This window comes from Symsagittifera roscoffensis, chromosome 4 (assembly GCF_963678635.1).
Source record: "Symsagittifera roscoffensis chromosome 4, txSymRosc1.1, whole genome shotgun sequence".
Lineage (NCBI taxonomy): Eukaryota > Metazoa > Xenacoelomorpha > Acoela > Convolutidae > Symsagittifera > Symsagittifera roscoffensis.
In genome coordinates, this window is record NC_087065.1 from 61,803,684 (window position 1) to 61,826,153 (window position 22,470).

At 34.7% G+C, this 22,470-nt stretch overlaps 1 protein-coding gene and 1 long non-coding RNA gene across 5 annotated transcripts; one reads left to right on the forward strand and one right to left on the reverse strand.

Moving 5' to 3' along the window:
• The first annotated feature begins 79 nt into the window (after positions 1–79).
• Positions 80–11,025, forward strand: LOC134844384 (uncharacterized). 4 transcript variants are annotated; one of them, XM_063861041.1, is made up of 5 exons: positions 80–336; positions 525–618; positions 8,997–9,116; positions 9,580–9,762; positions 10,462–11,025. In XM_063861041.1, exons 2-5 carry the CDS (start codon positions 589–591, stop codon positions 10,711–10,713), a joined length of 585 nt encoding a protein of 194 aa, XP_063717111.1. In that variant the 5' UTR covers positions 80–336; positions 525–588; the 3' UTR covers positions 10,714–11,025. The 4 variants fall into 4 exon arrangements, with proteins under 4 accessions (XP_063717111.1, XP_063717110.1, XP_063717113.1 ...); XM_063861040.1 differs by having other exon boundaries at positions 532–618; XM_063861043.1 differs by having other exon boundaries at positions 542–618.
• Positions 11,026–17,515: 6,490 nt separating this feature from the next.
• Positions 17,516–19,082, reverse strand: LOC134844663 (uncharacterized). Its single transcript, XR_010162696.1, has 2 exons — positions 18,634–19,082; positions 17,516–17,817 (listed from the first exon to the last, which is right to left on the reverse strand). It is a non-coding gene; the product is annotated as an uncharacterized LOC134844663 (long non-coding RNA).
• Positions 19,083–22,470: the final 3,388 nt, after the last annotated feature.

Sequence of the window (22,470 nt, forward strand, 5' to 3'; positions counted from 1 at the left end):
CAATTGCAAAAATTATTTTCGCAACAGGAGATTCAAGAGCCCTTGGTACGCTGGTCAAGTATGCCATCAGCTTAAAGAAAATAATTTTGTCCAAATATTTGATCGAATGAATCTAATTAATTTTGATTGTTTGCGAGAATAGCAAAAAGAGATCTCAAACGGGAACTACGTCGCCAACTACAGTAAAAGTAGTCAGTTAATACGTAAATTGAATTTAATTTACTATCACGCGTATAACTAACGTAATCGACTGGTGAAAATTGGCCATTTGCACCAGAAACTGACAAAGTTTGAATTCAGTTGTTAATTATTGACGTTTGAAACTTCGTGAGAAAAGTGACGCATCCAATTTTTACTCAGTTTTGGCTGAAATTAACATAAGTTCCTATGGAAGGTTAAAAGCTGATTCGAATTGGGTAGAAATTCCAAATAGCTTAGGAAAAAATCGAACAAGAATGTCAGGTAATGTCTTTTTAATCTGATTGTTACACGAGCTGATAAAAAGTTTATCGTCCAAAACTGAGTAATAAGATTTTTACCGATTGAAAAATCTGCCAAGTCATCTGTGGCCTAATAGATCTTGCGCCCATGTTTTGTCAGAGCCAGTTCTATGGGAAGGTAAGCGAGATTTCATGAACAATGCTGTCATAGCACATAAACGCATTAAATCATTTGTAGCATGACATCGTTCTCTTTTTAACGCACTTTTTTGATAAAAATTTGAAACTTACGAAATTAATTCTTTAAGTTCATTAAATAATCACGGCACATAGATGTTGCAATTTTTTTATTTCAAAGCAAATAAGCGATTTTTTTTTCAGTTTTTCGTTTTTTTGAAAATTTAAGTTTTATGACTGAATTTTTGAAACACCAAATGAAATTTCTTGAACGAGCTGTCCGGATCAAAATTTGAGAACCGTTGAAACATCTTCGCAAGCAGCAAGAATTTTTAGGCTCAAATGGGTTCTGTAAAAACTGATGAGCTTGAATTACTCTTTAGGCCGCGAAACAGTGGCATACAAAAGAGTAGTATACTCAGGGGCGGATTTAGGGGGGGGGGGGGGGGCGGACGCCCCCCCCTCAGGGATTCGACCCCCTCCCGACCCAAAGGGTCCCCCCTTTGATACTTTTTCAGAAATCCGTTTTTGGCCGACCGACCCTAAAATTTTTCTAAAGGCGCCTTTGGCGCCAATATATACTAACTTTGAGGGGGTGCGCGCGCCAAAAAAAACGCGAAAAAAACGCAAAGTTTTTCAAAAAGTGCCCAAAAACGGCTTTTTTGACTGTTTTTTAAAAAATTTGCCTGCGGCGCAGAAAATTTTGCCAAAATAGGGGCAAAACAGTGCTTTGGGAGAGCTCGAAAAATCAATTTGGTCGACCTAAAAAAAAAAAAAAGGTCGTCAAAATTTTGGAAAATTTTTTGAAAATCCGCCCCCCCCTCGAGAAAATCCTAGATCCGCCCCTGAGTATACTAATACGCCGGTGGCCCAGCAGGGGGGGGGGATGGGGGGTCCTCCCACAGGGGTGAATACCGTGGGAAAATTGAAACCACAGGGGTGTGTGCCGTGGGAAAATAAAACCGCAGGGGTGCTACCGTGGGAAGAAGCGAAATCACAGGGGTGCTCCAAAGTTAAGGAAAACCTGTTGGAGGGAGTATCGGTTTAGACTGAATAATTAAAGCTTCGTCCCCTGAAGTGAATAATTTATAAACGCAAAAGTTTTCTACTGATTGAAACAGCAAAAAAATTGATTGAAGTAACTTTCTATCGCCCTTGTAGATGTTCGACTATTGAGCAGGTATGAGTGGTGGTGATATGAAAAATCTTGAGTTTTATATGGCGTAGTTTAACTATAGCTTGCAGTGGGCTATTTCCTTAATTTGAGCTATGCTATAAGCTTTGTAAGCGTTTTGGCCCAGAAATAGTAATCAAGAGCGGTTTCCGCGTTGCGACTAAACGTATGAATGGTTCGAATTGAAGGTAAACTAATTTTAGGTGGTAAAAAAGCTATAAAACTAAGCAGATAGAAAATTTTTTGAAAATTGAAAAAATGAAAATTTTTCAAAGTCTGTTCAACTTGAACGCTATTAAAAAAAATTGGGCTCCAAGGTATGTAGGGGAATGTAAACTAGCACATTAAACTCACTCAGAGGATGCTACTAGCATAAAGGGCGGAAAAATAATGAAATTGCTTTGTCTAAAAATTCGCGCAAAATTGAAACTAAAACCGAAATTTAAGTACAAAATTACTCAGTATTGGAAAACTTCACGTCAAAAAATACTGATGACTGAAAACCGTGACCACGCTTGGACAAAATGTTTGAATTATACGAATAAAAGTTAAAAACGATTTTAAATTTTGAAATTGTTCTATAAAAAAATCAAATATTGACATCTGCAGGGTTACTTTTATTTCCACTGGCTTGAAGTTCAGCAGGTCGCAGATGTGTTGGAAAGAATACAAAAAGAAATAGGAAAAACGTAGAATTACTTCAGAAGACTTGGAGATCCTTTACGAGATTTAATTGACTGAAAAAAAAACCTATCCCGAAAAATCTGACCGCCGAAATTATTTTCTAGCTGCATGTTCTCTTGTTTTTCTTTTCTAGTGAAAACGATATAAATTATGACGTTGCCATTAAATTCAGACCATGTCGAGGTCTTATTGGCATAGACATTTGTTCATGGGATAAATATATGAATGATTCAAAAATATTACGACTGCTTGCAGTTTTACACGATGCAGCGGGATTTGTTCAGGAAATTTTTAAAACTGGTCCCAACTACTGTTATATGCTACCCTGGAAGTTTAACAACAGCCTGAATGGTCACTTGAGTGGTATAACTTTCCTTTTTACATGCTAAACTGGCAAAATCAAGTTTCTATCATTTGTTGGAATGTTGAAGGAATGATCAGTCGTGCTAGACTTGGAAGGATTTCGCTAAAGGAAAAAGTACTTTACTAGTTGAAAAATTAGCCGTTAAAGTTTTTGATTATAGCGACTCTCTTATTTTTTTATTTTCCTACCTCCATTTCTTTTCGACTCACTTTTAAAAACCGAACAAAAAGCGTACAATTGGTTAGCAAACAACTTGCACGGAATTCAATGGGAGAGCGGTGATTATTTTCATTTGAACCTCAATCGGATGAATCAAAGTTTTGTTTTGAGAAATCCCAACGCCTTTTTTTGAGCCAAGGGGAAAAAGAAGACTGAACTTCTTGCAAAATATCTGGATCGAAAAGTTGAGAACCTTGATGAATTGGGTTGCCCGAGAAATGAAAATGTTCATTTCAAAAGTTTTTCATATTGTAAAAACATTTCAATAAATACAACTCCAGGAATCAATGCGCCCTGAAGAAAAACAAGATCTTTTATGATTGGCTGAAAAGTGAGCAGCAACGAGAGACTAGCAAAAGTGGGGACCTACCTATTTCCAAATATAGTGTTATGTACTTGTTTGACTCCAAAGTGTGACATAGAAATATCATTGACCAGAAAGAAAAGAATTGATTTCCGAGGTCAAGTGGTACAGCGGATCCCAAATACAGTTTCAGGAGAAGAATTGTCTATTTTACGAATATTTTTCCGAATGATTGATCAATTCAATTACTTTTAACGATACAGCTATATCCGGGGAGTGTATCTTCCTAGGCTAGTCTGAGTACCGAAACGTCAACCGGGAATACAAAAGGATCTCAGCAGCAGTTCCACCTGAAGAAGTTCAGAAATTAGTAAAAGAAAACTCTGTTAAGAAAATTGTATTCCATGCAAAAACTGTTAATGCCCCAGCCAATTAAATAGTGGAAATGTATGCCAATTTAGTTGGGTGCGTACTACCAAACCCAAGGATATGAATAAAATTTTTGATACATCGACAAGACTACTTATGGTGGTAGTGGGACGTTCGGGATCCCGAAAAACAGAAATATTTTTCAAATTAATGAAAGGGAATTTTTTTTTATCCCAAATTTAGAAGAGGCTTTTTTTCTACAAAGAGTTCAACCTTTAGTTCGGGAAAAATTTAACGTTCACAGTGTTCAAATAGATTTCGTAAAATTTGATGGGTTTGAAGTTTGAGAAACATCGAAACCATTCTACTGGTGGTTGATGACTCATGCTAAGAAAATTACAATGATAAAGAACTTGTTAAACTAGCAACGGCAGGAAGACTTAAGGCCTTGGATGTTATTTATCCTAAAAATAACTTATTCCAACAAAGCCGACAGTCACGAACTATTGATTTCAACACATCTCACATCGTTTCATTCAAATCTTCCCGTAATATTCAGGAACTCGATGATCTAGTCTAGGCAGGCAACTAAGTGGAACCAATATTTTTATGAAATGTGTATGGACTGGCTACACAGGACAGCTTCAGACATCTACTAATAGATCATCGAAAATGAGACTGTCTTAGATACTGCTCAAACATATGGTTCGTGGCAGTTCTGGTGGTCCCCTTCTGGAACTGTTAAGAACCATCTAAATCTATTAATAGATATCCGAAGGTGTCGTTTGTAGCCAGTTCATACGAATTTCGTAAAAAAACTAATGATATCAAGTTGCCTTCCTAGATGATCAAGTTGCTTAATATCACGGGGTTATTTGAACAAAATGATGTGAGATCTGTTGAAACCAATAGTTGGTGACCATGGGCTTTGTTAGAATTAGTTACGTTTAACATAGATAACATCCAAGCCCTTTTGTCTTCCTGCCGTTGCTAGCTTATCAAACTCTTCATCATTGTAAATTTCTTCGCCTGAGTTATCAAACACTAGTAGATTGTTTTCAATGTTTCTCAAACGATCAAATCCATTAAATTTTACGCAATTTATTTAAATACTGTAAACGTGAAATTTTTCCCAGACTCTAGGTTGATTTCATTTGTAAAAAAAATTAGACTCTTCAATTTGGGATAAAAAGTTGTTTTTCATTAATTTGAAAATCAATTCTGTTTTTCCGGATCCCAAAGGTCCTCAAACTGCCATAAATAGTCATGTCGATGTATCAATAGTTTTATTCATATCTTTGGGTTTAGTAGTAGATAATCAACTAAACCAGACAATATTGAAAACCAAAATGATGTTTCTTTGAATCTCACTTGCGTCAAAGAAAAATTATAGGTACAGAAGTTAAATAAAACTGAAAATTTGAATCATTTGTTACATAAAAACTACTTCTGATCAGGGAACAGTTGCATCAAAACAAAATTTCCAAGAATTTTGTTCGGTTTTATTTCGATCAAAAACAAAATCAGTAAATATAGTCGCATCAGCTTCATCATCTGCTTTTCCAGACATCCAGGTTTTCCATTTGATTTTCTCTTCTCTCTCTATCTCTCTGACTATCTATCTATATCAACCGTTTCTGATTGAGGTATTAAGAATAAGTGGTTATGAAAATTTATCATTTATTCTTCTGAACAGTGAAACATCTCGTATCGAGTTCAACCTGTGCAATCATTAGTTAGGTCATTGACATTGTCATACAATTCCGTAACATAATTGGCTGGGACATTATCAGTTTTTGCATGAAATACAATTTTTTTACAGAGCTTTTTTTCTACTAATTTCTGAACTTCTTCCTGCGAAGATGAACTCCTCGTTTGCTGTCTTTTAATTTGGATATACTTGTATCGTTGAAAGTAGTTGAATTGATCAATCACCGGAAAACTCTTCTTAAAGTAGGCAATTCTTCTACTGAAACTGTTACTTGTTCGCTCCGCTGCCCCACTTGGCCTCGGCAGAGATTTCGATCCATTCTGGTTTATGATATTTCTATGTCACACTTTGGAGTCAAACAAGCATATAACACTAAATTTGGAAATAGGTAGGTCTCTAATTTTGCTAGGCTCTCGTTGCTGCTCACTTTTCAGTCAATCATAAAAGACCTTTTTTTCTCTTCAGGGCGCAGTGGTTCCTGGAGTTGTAAATGTTAAAATGTTTTTTACAAGATGAATTAATTTTTGAAACGTAAATTTTCAATTCTCGGGCAACCCAATTCATCAAGATTCTCAACTTTTTGATTCAGGTATTTTGCAAGAAGTCCAGTCTCCTTTTTCCCCTTGGCTCAAAATACGGCGTTAGGATTTCTCAAAACAAAACTTCGATGAATGTTATTGAGGTTCAAATGAAAGTAATCACCGCTTTCCCATTGAATTCCGTGCAAGTTGTTTGTTAACCAATTATACGCTTTTTGTTCAGTTTTTGGAATTGAGTTGAAAATGTTTGGAGGTAGAAAAATAAGAGAGTCGCTACAATCGGAAGTTGTTATGGCTAATTCTTCAACTTTTAAAGTATTTTTTTTTCTTTAGCAAAGTCCTTCCAAGTCTAGCACAACTGATCTTATCTCAACATTTTAACAAATGATAGAAACTTGTTTTTATCAGTTCAACATATAGACAGAAAATTATACTACTCAAGCGACCAATCAGACTGTTGTTACAATCCATGGTAGCATATAACAGTAGTTGGGACCAGTTTTACAAATTTCGTGATCAAATTCCGCTGCATCGTGTAAAATCGCAAGCAGTCGTATTATTTTTGAATCATTCAAATATTTGTCCCATGAATAATTGTCTATGCCAATAAGACCTCGATATGGACTGAATTTAATGGCAACGTCATAATTTATATCGTTTTCACGCAGAGCATGCAGCTAGAAAATGAATTCGGCGGTCAGAATTGTCCGGATACGTTTTTTTCACAGTCAAATAAATCTCGTGAATAATTTCCAAGTGCGCTGAAACACTTGCACGTTTTTCCAATTTGATTTTGTAATTTTTCCAATAATTCTGTGACCTGCTGAGCTTTAAGCCAGTCAAAATAAAAGTATTCCTCCAGATGTCTATTTTTGAATTTTTTCATCGAAGCACTCATTCATCACTATTTTTTGGCTTGAATTGTTCCAGTACTAAATAATTTTTAAAACAATTTTGGATTTTTGTTTCAATTTTGCGCGAGTATGTAGTTAAAGCAATTTTTTTCCCGACCTATTTGCTATTAGTATCTTTTTAGTGAAACTCTTTAGCTAGTTTTCAGGTCCCCTACATACCTTGAAGCCTAATTTTTTTAATAGTGTTCAAGTTAAACAAATCTGGAAAAATTTTCATTTTTTCAATTTTCAAAAAAATTTCTATCTGCTTAGTTTTATAGCTTTTTTACCACCTAAAATCAGTTTACCTTAAATTCGAACCATTCATACGTTTAGTCGCAACGCGGAAACCGCTCTTGATTACTATTTCTGGGCCAAAACGCTTACAAAGCTTATAGCATAGCTCAAATTAAGGAAATAGCCCACTGCTAGCTATAGTTAAACTACGCTACATAAAATCAAGATTGTTCATATCACCACCACTCATACCCGCTCAATAGTCGCACGTTTAAAAAAGCGATAGAAAGTTATTTAAATCAGTTGTTTGCTGTTTTAATCAGTAGAAAGCTTTTGCGGTTATAAATGATTAACTTTAGTGGAAAAAGCGTTTAACATTCAGTCTAAACCGATACCCCCAAATTTTGGAGCACTTCTGTGATTTTGATTTTTTCCCACGGTAGCACCCCTGGGGTTTTTTTCCATAGTACCAACCCCTGTGATTTTAATTTTCCCAGGGTTACTCACACCTGTGGTAGCGCCCCCCCCCCGCGGACCCCCGGGCGTATTAGTATACTAATCAAAAGAATTGAAAAAGTTACGTGATCCGGCAACAAAAATACTTTTTATGAGTAATTTTGCGCTAATGATTGAAATAAGCCTACTGATTGGAGCCCATAAACAGTTCCAGCAGGAAATATTGTTAAAATGACGGCTCAGATCCATGGACAGGACTCTCATGAGCAGTTGTGTTGTCTCTGAGTTTTGTTCAATTTTTTGATATAAGCGTCCAACACCTTTTCATATCTGTATCCTCAAAAGCGATACAACTTTTTTTCGATGCCGAACCACGTTTGATGTTGACAAAGAATTCTTTTATGAGTAATTTTGCTCTACTGATCGAAATATGCCAACACAAAAACTGTTCCATCAGAAAAAAAAACTTAAAACTTACGGCTCAGGTCCATGCATAGGGTTCTCATGAGCAGTTGTGTTGCCTCCTAGTTTTGTCCAATTTTCTGGTATAAGCGTCCAAAACTGTTTCATGTCTTTATCCTCAAAGTAAATACGACCGTTTCTAATGCTGGACCACTAACTCTTTCAATTTGTTTGTCTGTTGCTTTTCCACGGCAGAAAAAGAAATTCAAGCTCATCCTCGTCAAAAGAACCATTTTTAGCCCATAATTTCAAACGTCTGTGTTGTTTGCAAGGATGTTTCCACTGCAAGAAAACCTCTAAAACTAGTTATGATATACTCACTACTTTACGCCTTCAAAACAAAAATCCTCAAATTTTGATCCGACCAGCTCCCTTCAAAAAGATTCATCTAGCATGTGTCGAAATTTCGTCTCAATCTAAAATCGTTGCAGAGAAATTGACAAAAGCGTAATCAAAAACTTTTTCCTTTGCTCGTTGAATTCAAAACGTTCAAACTTCTTTTTCCCGTAACTGTAGTTGAAATTTGCCTCGAAGATTTAGCCCCATTCACCAACTTGCTTCAGACGTAAATTATATTCATAAAATACTTCCAAAGGTTATGACTTTGCAACCAAAAAGCCATGTCTCCGCTGTTGATGTGCTCTATAGGAATTAACTCGTGGAGCTACAGTACAGAGCTGCTTTGTTTTATTCTCAAACAAAAACTTCAAACTTTTTTTAAAATTAAGATTTCGAAAATTTGGGGAAAGTTCAAATCTCGCTCCAGTTTGGCATAGTACAAGTTGAGTTGTTTGTCTAGTTGGCATAGGCAAGTTATAATGTGAAAATTCTTATAATGTGAAAATATTTTTAACCTAAAATTGAGCTCATTTATCTGTGATGGAGGTAATGGGAAAAACATAGAAGATCAACAGTCAATTTTGTCCTTTTACTAACAACTCAATTGATGTTTGATAATGCTTGTCAGCTGAACAGGGGCTGGTGGATGATTGGTGCAGGTATTCTGCAGCTGATATGCATTCTATTCCTTGCTACCTCAATGGCAACAGTCGAGTACAAACACAACAACTTCACACAACACGGACAGGTGAGATGGGGTTGGGGGGGGGGGGGGGGGGGGGGTTATCAAGGCGACTGTCATCTGTTTTAATCTGCCTCAAACATTTATAAATTAATCTATCACCCTAACTATTAAGTTTGAAGATGGAAAAATCTTACCCTCATCGCTGACTGTTCAGCTTGTCATCAAACCAAGGTTAACGGAACCTTCGCTACTGTTTTTTTTGTGTGACTCATTTTTCTTACCAAGCTTTGATTATAGTGACTATGCAACCATGACCTTTTGCAAAACACTATTATAAATGTTTTCGTGAATGCAAAAAAGTTTTAAAGGTGTATCTAATTTTGATTAGATGTCTCATCGAGCCTGTTGTTCTAGACAGCCAAATGAGACGTAAATATCATAAGACCTATCACAATTCATACGCGCAAAATGATTGGCTTGTGTGAATTTATTAGTGTTATTTTGCCTGCAAGAATTTTGTGTGTAGTTCATGGTGTGTCCCGGGAATGGACCTCCCGGATGTCAGGACACGAAGAATTTGGCGATGTTGCGGGCGTCCCAGGTGTGTTCAGCTGTGCAGATGGTGTTGGCAGTTGGAATTTGCAGCTATCTGCTTAATTTCGGAGTCCTCGTGCTGACCAGACAAGCAGCATACTACTTCTCCGTTGAGGTGCTGCAATTATAGGCAGTTTTGTTTCTTAAGGAATTGAGCTCTCTGGCGTTTTAAGTGTCCACATTTATGCTATTTTGCAACTTAATCCAATTTCCGGTGACTAACCCAAATTTTTTTTCTTAAAACGGCTAATATATATGCCAATATGTGAGAGGTGTATGGACAAAAATTTGATGTAAAACAACATGTGGTCGGATCGAAGCATTGGTGCTACTCTTTTCGTGGCATCTAAAAGCCTTACAATTATTAAACTATAAGCCTGGCCATGCCACTGTTTATTCGAATTCATGCAGGAAATTTTTAGCTCTGAAATTAGACTGTGATTTTAAAAGCAGAAATTTAGATCTGAAGTAAGGATGCAGATAGAGACGCTGGCTGATTTTTAAAACATCGAACTGTTTGCGGCCTCCTAAGTCTGCATAGGTTAAGATCTAAAAAGTCAGAATGTAGAATGCATAAAAACTTTCTCAAATGGGTTATGTTACAGTCCCACTAATCACGCTTCAAATAATTTTTCTATCCACGGCAATTCGAAAAGTTGTTATCTTCAACTTAAATTGTTATTTCTACCTTTTCTCAGTTATAATCAGAAAAAAAAAAGAAGTAAAACGTTTGGAAATTGATGCAGGGTAATGGTTTAATTTTGAGTTTCGTTAGTTTTTTTTCTAATAAAAAGGCGTCCTTATTCCGTGGCAGGTGCACCATCACGTGTACAATTTTGTCATTCTGCTGTCGGGCCTACAGCTGGGCACTGGCTTCTTCGGGCCTACCTTGTGCACGTGGACTCTGAACGAGGAAATGGACCACCTACACTGGGGCTACTCGATGGTTTTGCACTGGGTCCAACTGCTGTTCTCATTGCTCTCCTATCTCTTCGTCTTCCTCGCTCCTCTCTACTCTCGAAGAGAGGACTTCGCAGGAGTTGACGAGGTCATGAAGACCATGTGAACACCAGATTATTATACCAACAAAACCACGTGAACAGTATGAGTTTATATTACCACTACGGCCTCGTGAAACTCATCGAAGTTCCAGACCTGTCATAATATTTTAACTCGATTATATCTCTCTTAAATTCACTGATTGTTGATAGAAAAGGCAAATAAAATTCCGGTTGAGAATGAACTGATTTGATTAAATTCGAGGAAAAAGTAACGTGCATATTCTAACTTGCCTTGAAATCACTGATGTAAATAAAATCTAATTCGAATTAATATATACTGTAAAAATTTAAGCCACTTCACTTAAATTGAATGTTAATCACACCGTGTTTATGGTCTGGTAATGGCCAACCTATGTTGGGAATCAGAATACAAATGCTAAATTTGGTTTATGATTGCATTTAGTGGTTCTAGAATCGACATGCACTGATTTCAGTGCTTATGAGAGTTATCGTTGTCTATAGTCTGGAATGATTAGACGACCAGGCCACCCTGGTTATTATTTTACGCCCTCAAATTTGTCCGGGGGTGTCAATGCAAAACAGTTTCCTATGGCGACAACACGGCAAAAAGAACAATTTTACCTTGAGAGGTTTCGAAAAGACGCAAATTCATCGACAACTAAAATTTTATTGTTCGACTATCGAAGAAAGTTCAGATTAAGTTTGCTCGGGGTAATTTTTTTTTCATTCAGTCATTGTTCGACCTGTTCAGTAAGCATTTTTGACGCATTTTTGTCTGAGAGCTATTGTTATCTTGAGCTCAAGTTAAAGATATTTTACCTGTGATTTTTTCGTAAAATTATGGGTGTCTACACAAGCATCATTTATCTTTTTTTTTCCAACCTTGGCGACGCAAATATTTTTGTGATAAAATGTGTTCATTTTGAAAGTGTTTATTTTGATCAGTAACCAGCTATTAAGTACAGCCAAATGCTAAGGATTTTAACACAGACTATTATTGTTCCGACTTTCGGAACGAAAGTAACGGAATATTTGTGCTCGGAGTGGTTTTTTTCCGACAAATTTCGACTTTTTAACTAGCCTTTTTCTTATATCTTTCAAAAAGTATTGTTGTCTTGACCTTAAATTTGGAAAGATATTTCACCGGTGATCATTTTTAGTAAAATTATGGGAGTTAAAAAGTTGCCATTTTGACCAACTTGGGTAAATTAACGCGCGATATATTTCGCGCTATAAACGCGTAAGCGGAGATTTAATCCGTCATAGAAGTCGTTCCGAATTGGTTGAAGGAAGCTTATTGGCCAGAACTGATTTGTTACTAGGAGCGAAGTGTATCACTTTGTGCTTTATATGGCGTGTGGGGGGATGATTTTCACAAAAAATCTCCAATAAAAAAAATCATTTTATATTGATTACATTTAATTTTTCCATGGTATTACTGCTCCATGGACTGCTATATAAATTTAGGCATGTGAGTTGGGCATATTTTCAAACTGACTGGTACTGCTAATGCGTTATAATTGGCGTGCGTCACTTAAGAAGTTTTGAAGACTCAAAGTTTTACTCATTCAGTTATTCCCAGTAGCGTTATCGGTCATCTCTTTGCTTGTGTATGCGAAGTGCAACTTCGCCTCTGCGTGGAAAATTGTTAGTAATGCGTTGTTATAACACGCGTAAGTGGCAGATTAATGCGTTCCAAATTGAATTGAGTCAAGTCATTTGGTCGTTTTATTAGGGTACAAGATGCTAAATACATACTATTCTAGTTTACATTAGGCTGGGATAAATAAAACAATGAAAAAATATCTACTTTTTTGTCAATTTTTCAATCAAAATTGTTTAAATTGGACTTAAAGTGCAGTCGGAACATTCGGAGTTTTACCCTGATATACAAGCAGTCTTGCTTAGTCTGGTTTCTTGTAAATTTTGTAAATCAACTCAACATGTAAATTTTGCTTGAAATGTTTAGTAGAGAAGAGGTTAAATTTTTATAACTCACAATTTTCATAGCGGACAGTATATCTTCATTTCTGAAAAATCACAAATTCTTCAACGCGGATTTTTACTTTAAGCAATAAAGGCGTGGAATTAATATGATGTGTTTTTCAGGTACCTTCAGGTCATGTTTCATAAAAACGTGATTTATGTATTTATGTAAATACCTTTAAACAGTGATTCAAAAAAACGTAAGAAAAATCTGAAAATGTTTTCTGAAGTGTCAAAATAAATGATTCAAGGAGTTTTTTTAGACTAAAATAGAGGAATAGTTGCGCCAGTTTGCGGCATTTAGTATAATTTACGCCATTTTACGTTCCGCTGGGAACTTCGTGTTTGAAAAAATTCATGTTTGAAAAAAGTTTAAACACGTTTTTGGGCGTCGGTAGAGATTTGATAATAAATGAATTTGCATTAGAATTAGAAAAATCACATTTGAGTGTGATCCATTAGTGATATTTTTTCTGAAAAAAAGAAAAGCTAAAGAAATCTTTTCTTTGCGTAAATTGACTCTTTAATAGGATAAGCTTTTTTTTGAATAATTTCAGGACTTTGTATCACTAAGTTTTTTTGGAAGCTGCAATTTTTTGTGCTAAATGCACAGCACCGGAACTTTTTCTTTATGATTACACTTGCGCGAGAGCAAATGCACTACAACGGTGCACTAGGCTGTTTTCCCTCGAAAAACTTATTGTTTATAGGTTTCATCTTCCTGGGGCATCTGACCTCCAAACATCTTGTAAGTGTCACCGCAGATGAGTTCTTCTGAGCGTCTTTACACTTCAAAGTCCACGTTTAATTCGAAATTTGTTATTTCATTTTGCTCTTTTGCGCATTCCCCCTCGAATGGGAACCATTTCTATATTTTTTTGCTTCGAGTTTTGTTGGTTTTTGTAATATCGGATAAATTCCACCGCTTTAGGGGTGGATTATACTTTTTTTGCTAGAACTTGCTTTAAAAGGGGACTCAAAACAGCGAATTAAAAAAATTTACACATAGCCATCAGTCAGTTGAAAAAGAGTCAATGACCACAAGTAAACAGGAAAAAATACTGGCCTGTTTTTTGATGAAATATCAAAGAAAAAAATGACTGGCTTTAAGGCCCTTTGAACTTCTAGAACAATTTATGAATGAACGATTCATAATAAAAATAATTTAATTTGAGAAAACTAGATGAATCGATAAAAAAATTTTATTTCGCTGGGAAATCTGAAAATTGAAAAGCACTTTCAACGCTAGAGGTCAATACGTTTTTCGCGACCTCTACACTTTTCTTTGCCGAAAGTGGAGTCGCTTTTCTTTTAACAAAAGAAATCAACTGAAGTAAAAATCCAAATTCAAACCGCACAACTTAAATTTAAGCCTGGATTTTCCTGTTGATAACGTTTTTAAAAAAACTTTTGATGACCCTACAATTGTTTTTGGCTTGGTGGGTGTCAATCCGTGTTTTGTTGGCTTGAAACTCTGTTTTGTCGACTTAATTGCCGCTTTATAAATTTGTTTCAACTTACTTGATTTAGATTGATTTAACGCTAAGAAATGAAAGTTTTTAGTAGATCTAGTTTTTGACATTTTCTTAATACTTTTTAAACTGAAAAGCTGTTCTCTCATTTCCTTTTAGCTAGCTTGACAAACTACGTTGTAAAAAAATTTCCTGTTTTTTCCTTTTTTTCTTGTAAAAATAGTTTCCTGTTAGTTAGCTTTACAATTTATGTATCCTGCTAGCTCCGCTTTGCTTTTATTTCTTTTGTTCCGCAAAATTAAGTTTAGAAGCATATCTTGAAAGGAAAATATCAGTTGATATACACACAATAACCAAACAACTAATCCAATGAAGCAAACGGGACAAATTAAGCTTGAATTAAATTATAGCAAACAGAATGTTGGAAAATAATGAAAAACAACAGGAAACCTAAAAAAACTTAACTTGAGTTTTTTCATTTTAGAATTAGCTGAAGCGCTTTAGCTGAAGCTCTTAAATTAATTTTAAATATAGCCAACTGAGAGTTGGAAATGTTTTTGAAAAAAAAAAACAAAGAAACCGAATGAAAATTGATTGAACATTATTGGAGGTTTTTCAACTGGGAATTCTGAAGATCAAAGTCCGTTTTTGAAACTATACTCATTCACGTTTCCCGTGACCTGACCATTTTGCCATCCCATAGTAGATGCTTCATTGGATTAGTTATTAGAGCCTTTTAGGACTTTTTGTTGAAAAAAAATACAATTAAATAAATCATCAAATCCTATTTAAGCAAAAATCACTTTGTTCTGTTACTCTTAAAAATAATTTTAACTTCAGCAAAATAGTGTTCCAAGCGCATACTTGGACAATTTTACTGTGTCTTTGCACAATAAAAGTTATAAAATACCGTTGATTACAACTCGGGTTCCAAATTGAAGTAGATTTTGATACTTACTAAATGACGTTTTTTTTTCACATAAACTACTCAATTTTTGTCACAAAGCAACGGTTGTGTTGTTTGATCAGTTCGTTTTGTTTGTTACTAAACCTGAATTGAAAGTGCAGTTTTATTTGTTTGGTTATTTGTCAAGTTTACAGTGCTGTCTTCAATTATTTGTCGAAACGAACATAGTTTTCATCAAATTGGGTTGACTTTTGACAAAAATTGATGATGACAAAAGTTACTTAGGATTTAAACAGAATTGATGCAATTTCTTTTGCAAAAATAGGCCTCAAATTTTCAACTGATCAAGTTTGGCTCTTTGGGTCAATTAAAATTTACGCCAAAACAATGCCATCAAGTACTCACAAAAATATACCAAAACTTAAGAAGGTTAAATGTTAAAAAGTTTGGCAAATCGTTTTAAAAAAAAAATGAAATATAAAACTGACATTCGGAAAACAGTAATGTACAATGTACGCAATGAAACAGAAAAAAAAATTGTTTGATTATTTTGAAAACATAGTCAACAGACAGTTGGAAGAGAGACAATGAACGCAATTGATCAGAAAAATAATTTGAAATAATTTTTGATAAAGCTCATTTTTCAAAGCAAAAAAAATAGATAGGCTTAAAATCCTTTGCTTTTCTAAAACAACTCGTGTTTGACTTATTTCATAAAAATATTTTAATTGAAGAATTTTGGAAAACTACATCATAAAGGAAAAATTTTTGTTTTGCTTGGAATTTAATAATTAAATTTCATTTTCGAAATTAGAATTCGATCACGTTAATCGACTCTTGAAAGTTTCAATTTTTGAATTTAAGAAAATATATCCGTCTTTAAAGCTCTGTGAATTTCACAAATAAGTTATGATCAGTGCTCATTTTCATAAAATTAACCCAATATGATAAAACGGTTAACTGGTAAAATTTTGATTCCGCTGGAAAATCTGATTTCTAATTTCCTTTTTCAAAATTAGAAGTCGATCAGGTTTCTTATGATTTTTATACTTTTGTTGTTTGATAGTAGATGCCAGCTTTTTAACGAAGCAAATGAACTGAACCTTAAAAAAATCAAAATCAAACAGCGAAAAATCAAAATTGAGCCCGAACAAATTTTTGCGACTTTTTCTTGAAGAAAAACAAAAAACTCACAAAGACTTATACAAGAGTACTCACTACGTATATTACTCTCAATTGGCAATTAATATATTAATAAAGACACTTTTTGCCTATTGAACCAAAAATAATTCTATTGAAACATAACTTAAAAAACAATACCCTGCTTAAGAGGCTCACTTTGAGATCGTTTTGTCAATTTTGGATCCCGTAGTTCTGTCTGGCGTAATTTTTGATTGGCTGAAAAGCCAAAAATTATCGGTTTGGGGTAAAACTTAGGCACACATAATTGGCATCCTTTTAAAAACAAATGTCACCATTTTAATTATGCACCACATGGCATAACTTTAATTTTGCTAATTGCACCATTTTAGTTTTGCTTTAAATCTAAATAACATTTTTCATCATCAAAATTTGTCTAATGTCAACCCAATTTGAGATAAATGCCTTTCAATTTTCATATTATGTTTGTTTTGTCCGGATAGTTTAAATCAGAACTGTATCTGTGCATTTGTTTTCCATTTGATGATTTCAAATAGTATTAACATTAACTATGTGCGCTTTAGTAGCATTAATTTTTGATTTAATAGTACTGTAACGTTAATTACTCTGACAAGCGTGCAGTTAGGTTAGTCCAAGCAGCAGTCGATTATTTGTTATGTTAATTGACCTTTGGCCTCGTTTCTAAACTGTTAATTTTTTTGATTTTTTCCCCAAACGTATTTTTCTTTTTCGTTTTTTTTCACATTTTATTGTTAGCCGCTGATTGTTGCTTGTGTTTACAGAGTGCCACTTGGTATCTGTATTAAGCTCGTCTGCGATTAACTATCATATGATCAATTTTGATGGCTACGAAAACCTTCGAAGGCTCAAAACAAGGCTTTAAAATTTGGGATACGTTTGATTAACTTAGTAATGAGATTTTTGGGCTCCAAAATATAAAGCAACGATTGGATCAAGTTAACATCCTCCCTCCTCCACACCCCACCCCCCCCCCCCCCCCCCCCCCCACCCCCAAAGAGACCAAGTTAAGATCCTCTACCCTAGCGTTCAGTTTAAATTAAATTTGCTAAGCTCTATTCTGTAAAATGCTCTATTCTGATTGGCTGAAAAATCGAACTCATAACCAAGTTAACATCCTCCCCCCTAAACGTATTATGGGGGGAGGGGGGGGGGGAGGGAGGATGTTAACTTGGTCCCAACGGTTTTTGGAGAATCGGGGTTTGTCAGATTCTTGCAGATTTTTCCTAACTAGGACTTAGACACATCAATTGTGTTATCTGGAGATTTACCTTAAAATCTCAAACAGCATGTCATAACTGATACTTATATCGATTGAATTATAATTTTGCATTTGGTGCGACAAATAAAGTTTCATCAGATTTAGTGATGATTAATTTTTTTCAAGAAATTAAATTTCAACACCAAATTAAAAGCCTCGAGAAAACAGTTTGCTAACTAGAATAGAGGTAGTAAATGCAAGTAACCAGTGTACCCAAAACCCACAAGAGGTGGAGGAGCTTCTTCGAATTGCGCATTTTGCCCTTCCTTCGCATTTTTTGACACAGTGAAGCGCAGAACGCTCCGATTGCACTCTGATATTCCAATTCAGTCCACATCATCAGCTGAAAAAATGTTTTTCAAATTAATTGTCCCAAGCAAGCTAAGAAAAACAGACTTAAATAAATTGCAACGTTTATCATCAGCAGTGACGTGTAATTGTTTTGAATGAACTGAATATTTTTTGTTCCCCCGTATTACATGCTCCGTATCTCTGGAAAGGTTTTAAGTTTACTGTATTCTGGTACTTAAATCTTCTGGTCAGGGGCAGATCTAGGATTTTCTTGATGGGAGGGGGCGGATTTTTAACAAATTTCAAAAATTTTATCGTCTTTTTTATAGATTGATTTCTTTGAGCGCTTCCAGCACACTATAAAGATCCTATTTTGACAAAATTTTCTGCGCTTTAAGCAATTTTTTGAAAGAAGTGGTCAAAAATGCCATTTTTGGATTTTTGGGCCTTTTTGATTCGTTTTTGATGCAAAAATTGTACTTTTTCGGCGCGCGCTCCCCTTCAAAAATAGTATATACTGCGCCTTTTGAAACATTTTAGTGTTGCTTGCCAAAAATGGATGGTATGAGAGTTTTTTTCTGTTTCCTTGAGTTCATGACTCTTTTCCAACTATCTGTTATGGCTATGTTTTTAAGTATTGATTGTATTCATTTCGACACACGTCACTGCGTCTTTTCCCAAATTTATCGCAATAAATCATCAACCAGTGTCCTTGACCCGAAACCAGCTCAGCATGAGAATTAAAGATAATGCGGTAAACACGTACCCCAGTGACCTCGAAACCAGAGCTCATTTCTATAGAAACAATCAACTCAATTTGTGCAAACAGTCTTTTCATCACCACCTCATTTTGTCTCGGTATTCTAACCTGGGATGGATTACGAGTCACTAGTAGTGTTTGTCTTTGTGTTACCAACTTGTTCGTCTGTGGCATTCATGGGTAGAGTGAAAGTGTTGTTTGTGGGGTCGAAGCTACACTCTTGCACACAATAGGCCAGCGTCTGGTCTGTCACCATAGTCATCCTGTTTTTCTCTTCATTGTCAGTAGAATTCTCATCACTTGCTTAAACCGAAAAGTCGCCAATTTTTTAAGTTTGAATTCGAAAGAAATTTGGAAATTTGGATTCAGATGATTTTGAAGATTGACAATCACAGTATTATTCCAAACTAACTTGACTTAACTTATGGCGAGGCGATCGACCAAATCGCAGCTAGTTAGAATAAGGGGTATGTTGTTAAGACTTTCCTATTCTTATTCAACAGACAAAGTTTCTTTCACTCGTAAATAAGTTCATTATTTTAAATATGGGACACACATCAAATATTGGAACCTGATCTAAACTACATTTTATGATTGGATAAATTAGATATTTTACCAATGTAAAGTATTTAATATTAACCAATCATGATCCATCTAACTAACAATCCACTTATTTGTAAGTGCTGAAATTACTTGTAATTTCAGCACCAGAGAGATTTGAATTTAACTTAGAAATTAGTTGAACTCTCCCGAGTACTTCAGCAACCGCAATAAACCAGTATACCCTAGATCTATTGAGCCTAGCAGAGACTAGTTAAACAACCTGAGACTAGATAGTATAAGAGTAAGATTAGGATCGGTATTAGACTAAGAAGTTGCACGAATCTATCCGGCCGAAAATAAGATAGCGTGACGAGCAGACGGTGTACCCTATCCGAAATTACTCTATGAGTTATACACTTCGGTCCTAACTCATCTGGTGCGACCATAAGTCTCGAACAAGACCTTAATAGCTTAGCATTAACCAATAATAGATTAGAAATTAGACAAAACATTTACAAAATGTTATACGACAATAATTTAATCGAAATGTCTCTACGACTCAATAGATCAGAGCCAATATTCCGAACGATAACAGAACTACCCGGAATTGGAAGAAGACCTCGAACCAGAGACGACATACGACAAAGCAGAAACTTACCATATAGTTATATGATAGTTCGGCAAAAGCCAGAACAAACTTTTGTATTTAGAATACTACTAGCAATGAATTTAGATTTTCATTTGCAAACATAAAATTTTGAAGTCAATCTTCAAAATCATTTCAGGCGCTAAACAAAATTATTAATATACAATAACGATTGATAAAAAGATCTCAGATCGTTTTCCAAAATTCTGCAGTAATATACAAAACATGTTTGAAAAATATTTATTGAAAAATCAAAATAAAAATTAGTAGCATGACAATAAATGATTAGTAATTATAAATCATCCTGTTGTTCCAGCTTCATCGCCTAAACATAACAGCAATTATAAGCTCACTAATATCATAAAAATACTAAATCTCTTCTTTACACAAATTTAAAACATTTTAAACTTAAATTCACTTAATTTTAAAATCAGATCATCAAGGCTTATCCTTGGATCTTAAATCATTTTCTATTTAATTAAATTTAAAACTTGATCATCAAGGCCTATCATTGGATCAAAAAGAACAACTTTGTTCTCCCCCACCCACTTAAACGAGTGTCTAACGACCTCAAACGTCGATTCACTATCCAACCCTTTCTAAAAACCCAGGACTAATAGAAATTTTTGAACAAAACTAATCATTCAAATTAGGATAAACAGTGAAGAACTTCGGTTATTCATCCTTCACTTGATCCCCCCTCTTACCAGACCCAGGATAAATCTTAGACTTAGTAAGTTTAAAATAGTATCTAACGAACTACTCGCGTTCTAATTATACCTGAACCCTGTGGATCCATTTACTATTCTCCAACCCTGAACACAATCACTACCCTTAAGTAAGATTAAGTAAGTTAACACCTTAGCTTATACTAGCCACGAGAAAGTATAAAATCATTCTTCGGAATCGATATACTTTTCTACCCAACCCTGAACAAATAGACCCAGGTTAGGCTAACAAAAAAATCGTAAGGACTAACAGTTTAAGCAAATAGAAATCATTTAACAACCTTTTGCATCCGTCATCCTAAACCTTATGTCATTTAAAAACCTAGGAAATAAACAAACAATCGTTTTACACAATTGTGAAATAAATAACAAAAAATACGACCTTGTAATCACACCTCATACACAAACAGTTGGATACATTAGAACAAAACGACAAACATTAAAGAGAAAAATACTAACTAAACAAAGACAAATAACACGAAAAAGATTTTCAAAAAATCGAAACGCATTTTCAGAATCAGAAACCAACAGTTTAGACGAACTTTATAAATTAAAAGAATCAATAGATAAAAATTGCCCAATCCACGATCAATTATATTTCTCTGACTCAGAAACAACTTCAAATTCATCAAAAAGAGGAAAAAGAAAAATAAAAAAGCAGTATAAACACAAACCAGTACATTTATACAATTGGAATCAACCAATTAGACACATTGATAATTACATATTAACAGTCATCGAACGAAAAAATGAGCTCAACGCACACCCCAGGTGAAGAAAGTCCAGATGATGATGATATTTTCCCCTTTATCGTAGACGCAACCACTGATAGAGGACAGCATATATTCTGCAAAAATTTACTCTTAAATTTGTTTGAACCCGGAATCAGTCCATGTAAAACAGAGTTCCCAGATGTAAAAATCAAAAGACAAATTATCGATCACTATCTAAAAGATATATGTAACCTAACACAACAATACGGAATCTACTCCATAGAATTCAGCTCACCAAACCAGAATCACAGTAAATATATAATTCAAACAGACGACCTTGATTTAGAATTCTCAAAAATATTCTCAGAATATATAAAAAGCATCCAATATAATAACTCACAAAGAGCAAACTCCATATTCACCAATGAAGTTTTTGCGATAATATATAGTTATATCTCGATATTAGAAAACGAAATCCAGATACCAAATGTCTCACCAACAGAAACATCTAAACATATAAGAGTACGACATGAAATCACACTACTCTCTAGTTTTCTAAATATAATTAAAGAAAATTTCACGAAAGATGAAGTTTCACAACATACAAAACACGACTTACAAAAAATCTTGGCATGGTTCATACTAGATTATTTCACACATAATATTGATTTAATTTCACAAGCAAGAAAAAACTTTAGACCCCAAAACTCCAACGATGATACTGCCATCACAGAACAATCAGACTATGTTTGGGACCCCGAATGGTCTCATCCCGCATTCATAAACTTCCCACAATCAATCTCAAGTCAAGCAATAAGTACGATATCTTATGTAAGAGATTATGTACGAGTAATACCATTAACCATTGATGCAACACCATTAAACTATAATACATTTTTACCCGATATGCAAAATAATAGTTTAAACTCTACAGTCATACACAATGAAAACCTCAATGGAACTAGGAATCTTACTCAACAAGATATCCAGACACCATCACACTTCATAAATGAAGAAATCGTACACACAACAACTACACAACAAAGTATTTCACCAATACGTCCAAACTTAACAACACCAAGAAATACAAATTCTTCACAAACACAGGTAACATTACAATCAACCGTTAAACCTTCGGTTGCCCCAAAATATTCACACATGGATTACCAAACATACAGACCCATGACAATACCGCCAAAAACACGCAAAACGTTCACTAGAAACAACTTTGCAGATCATAATTATAATTACACACACCCATCAAAAACAAATTATCAACCACGAAAAAATTTTAGTAATTATACAAGATCTCAAA

What these genes read in the sequence shown, in the direction of transcription:
- LOC134844384 (XM_063861041.1), top strand. Translation starts at nt 589, where the DNA reads ATGTTTTGTCAGAGCCAGTTCTATGGGAAG. An exon ending in ACTTCACACAACACGGACAG is followed by an intron (nt 9,117 to 9,579) that starts GTGAGATGGGGT and finishes TTTTGTGTGTAG; the next exon opens with TTCATGGTGTGTCCCGGGAA. An exon ending in CATACTACTTCTCCGTTGAG is followed by an intron (nt 9,763 to 10,461) that starts GTGCTGCAATTA and finishes ATTCCGTGGCAG; the next exon opens with GTGCACCATCACGTGTACAA.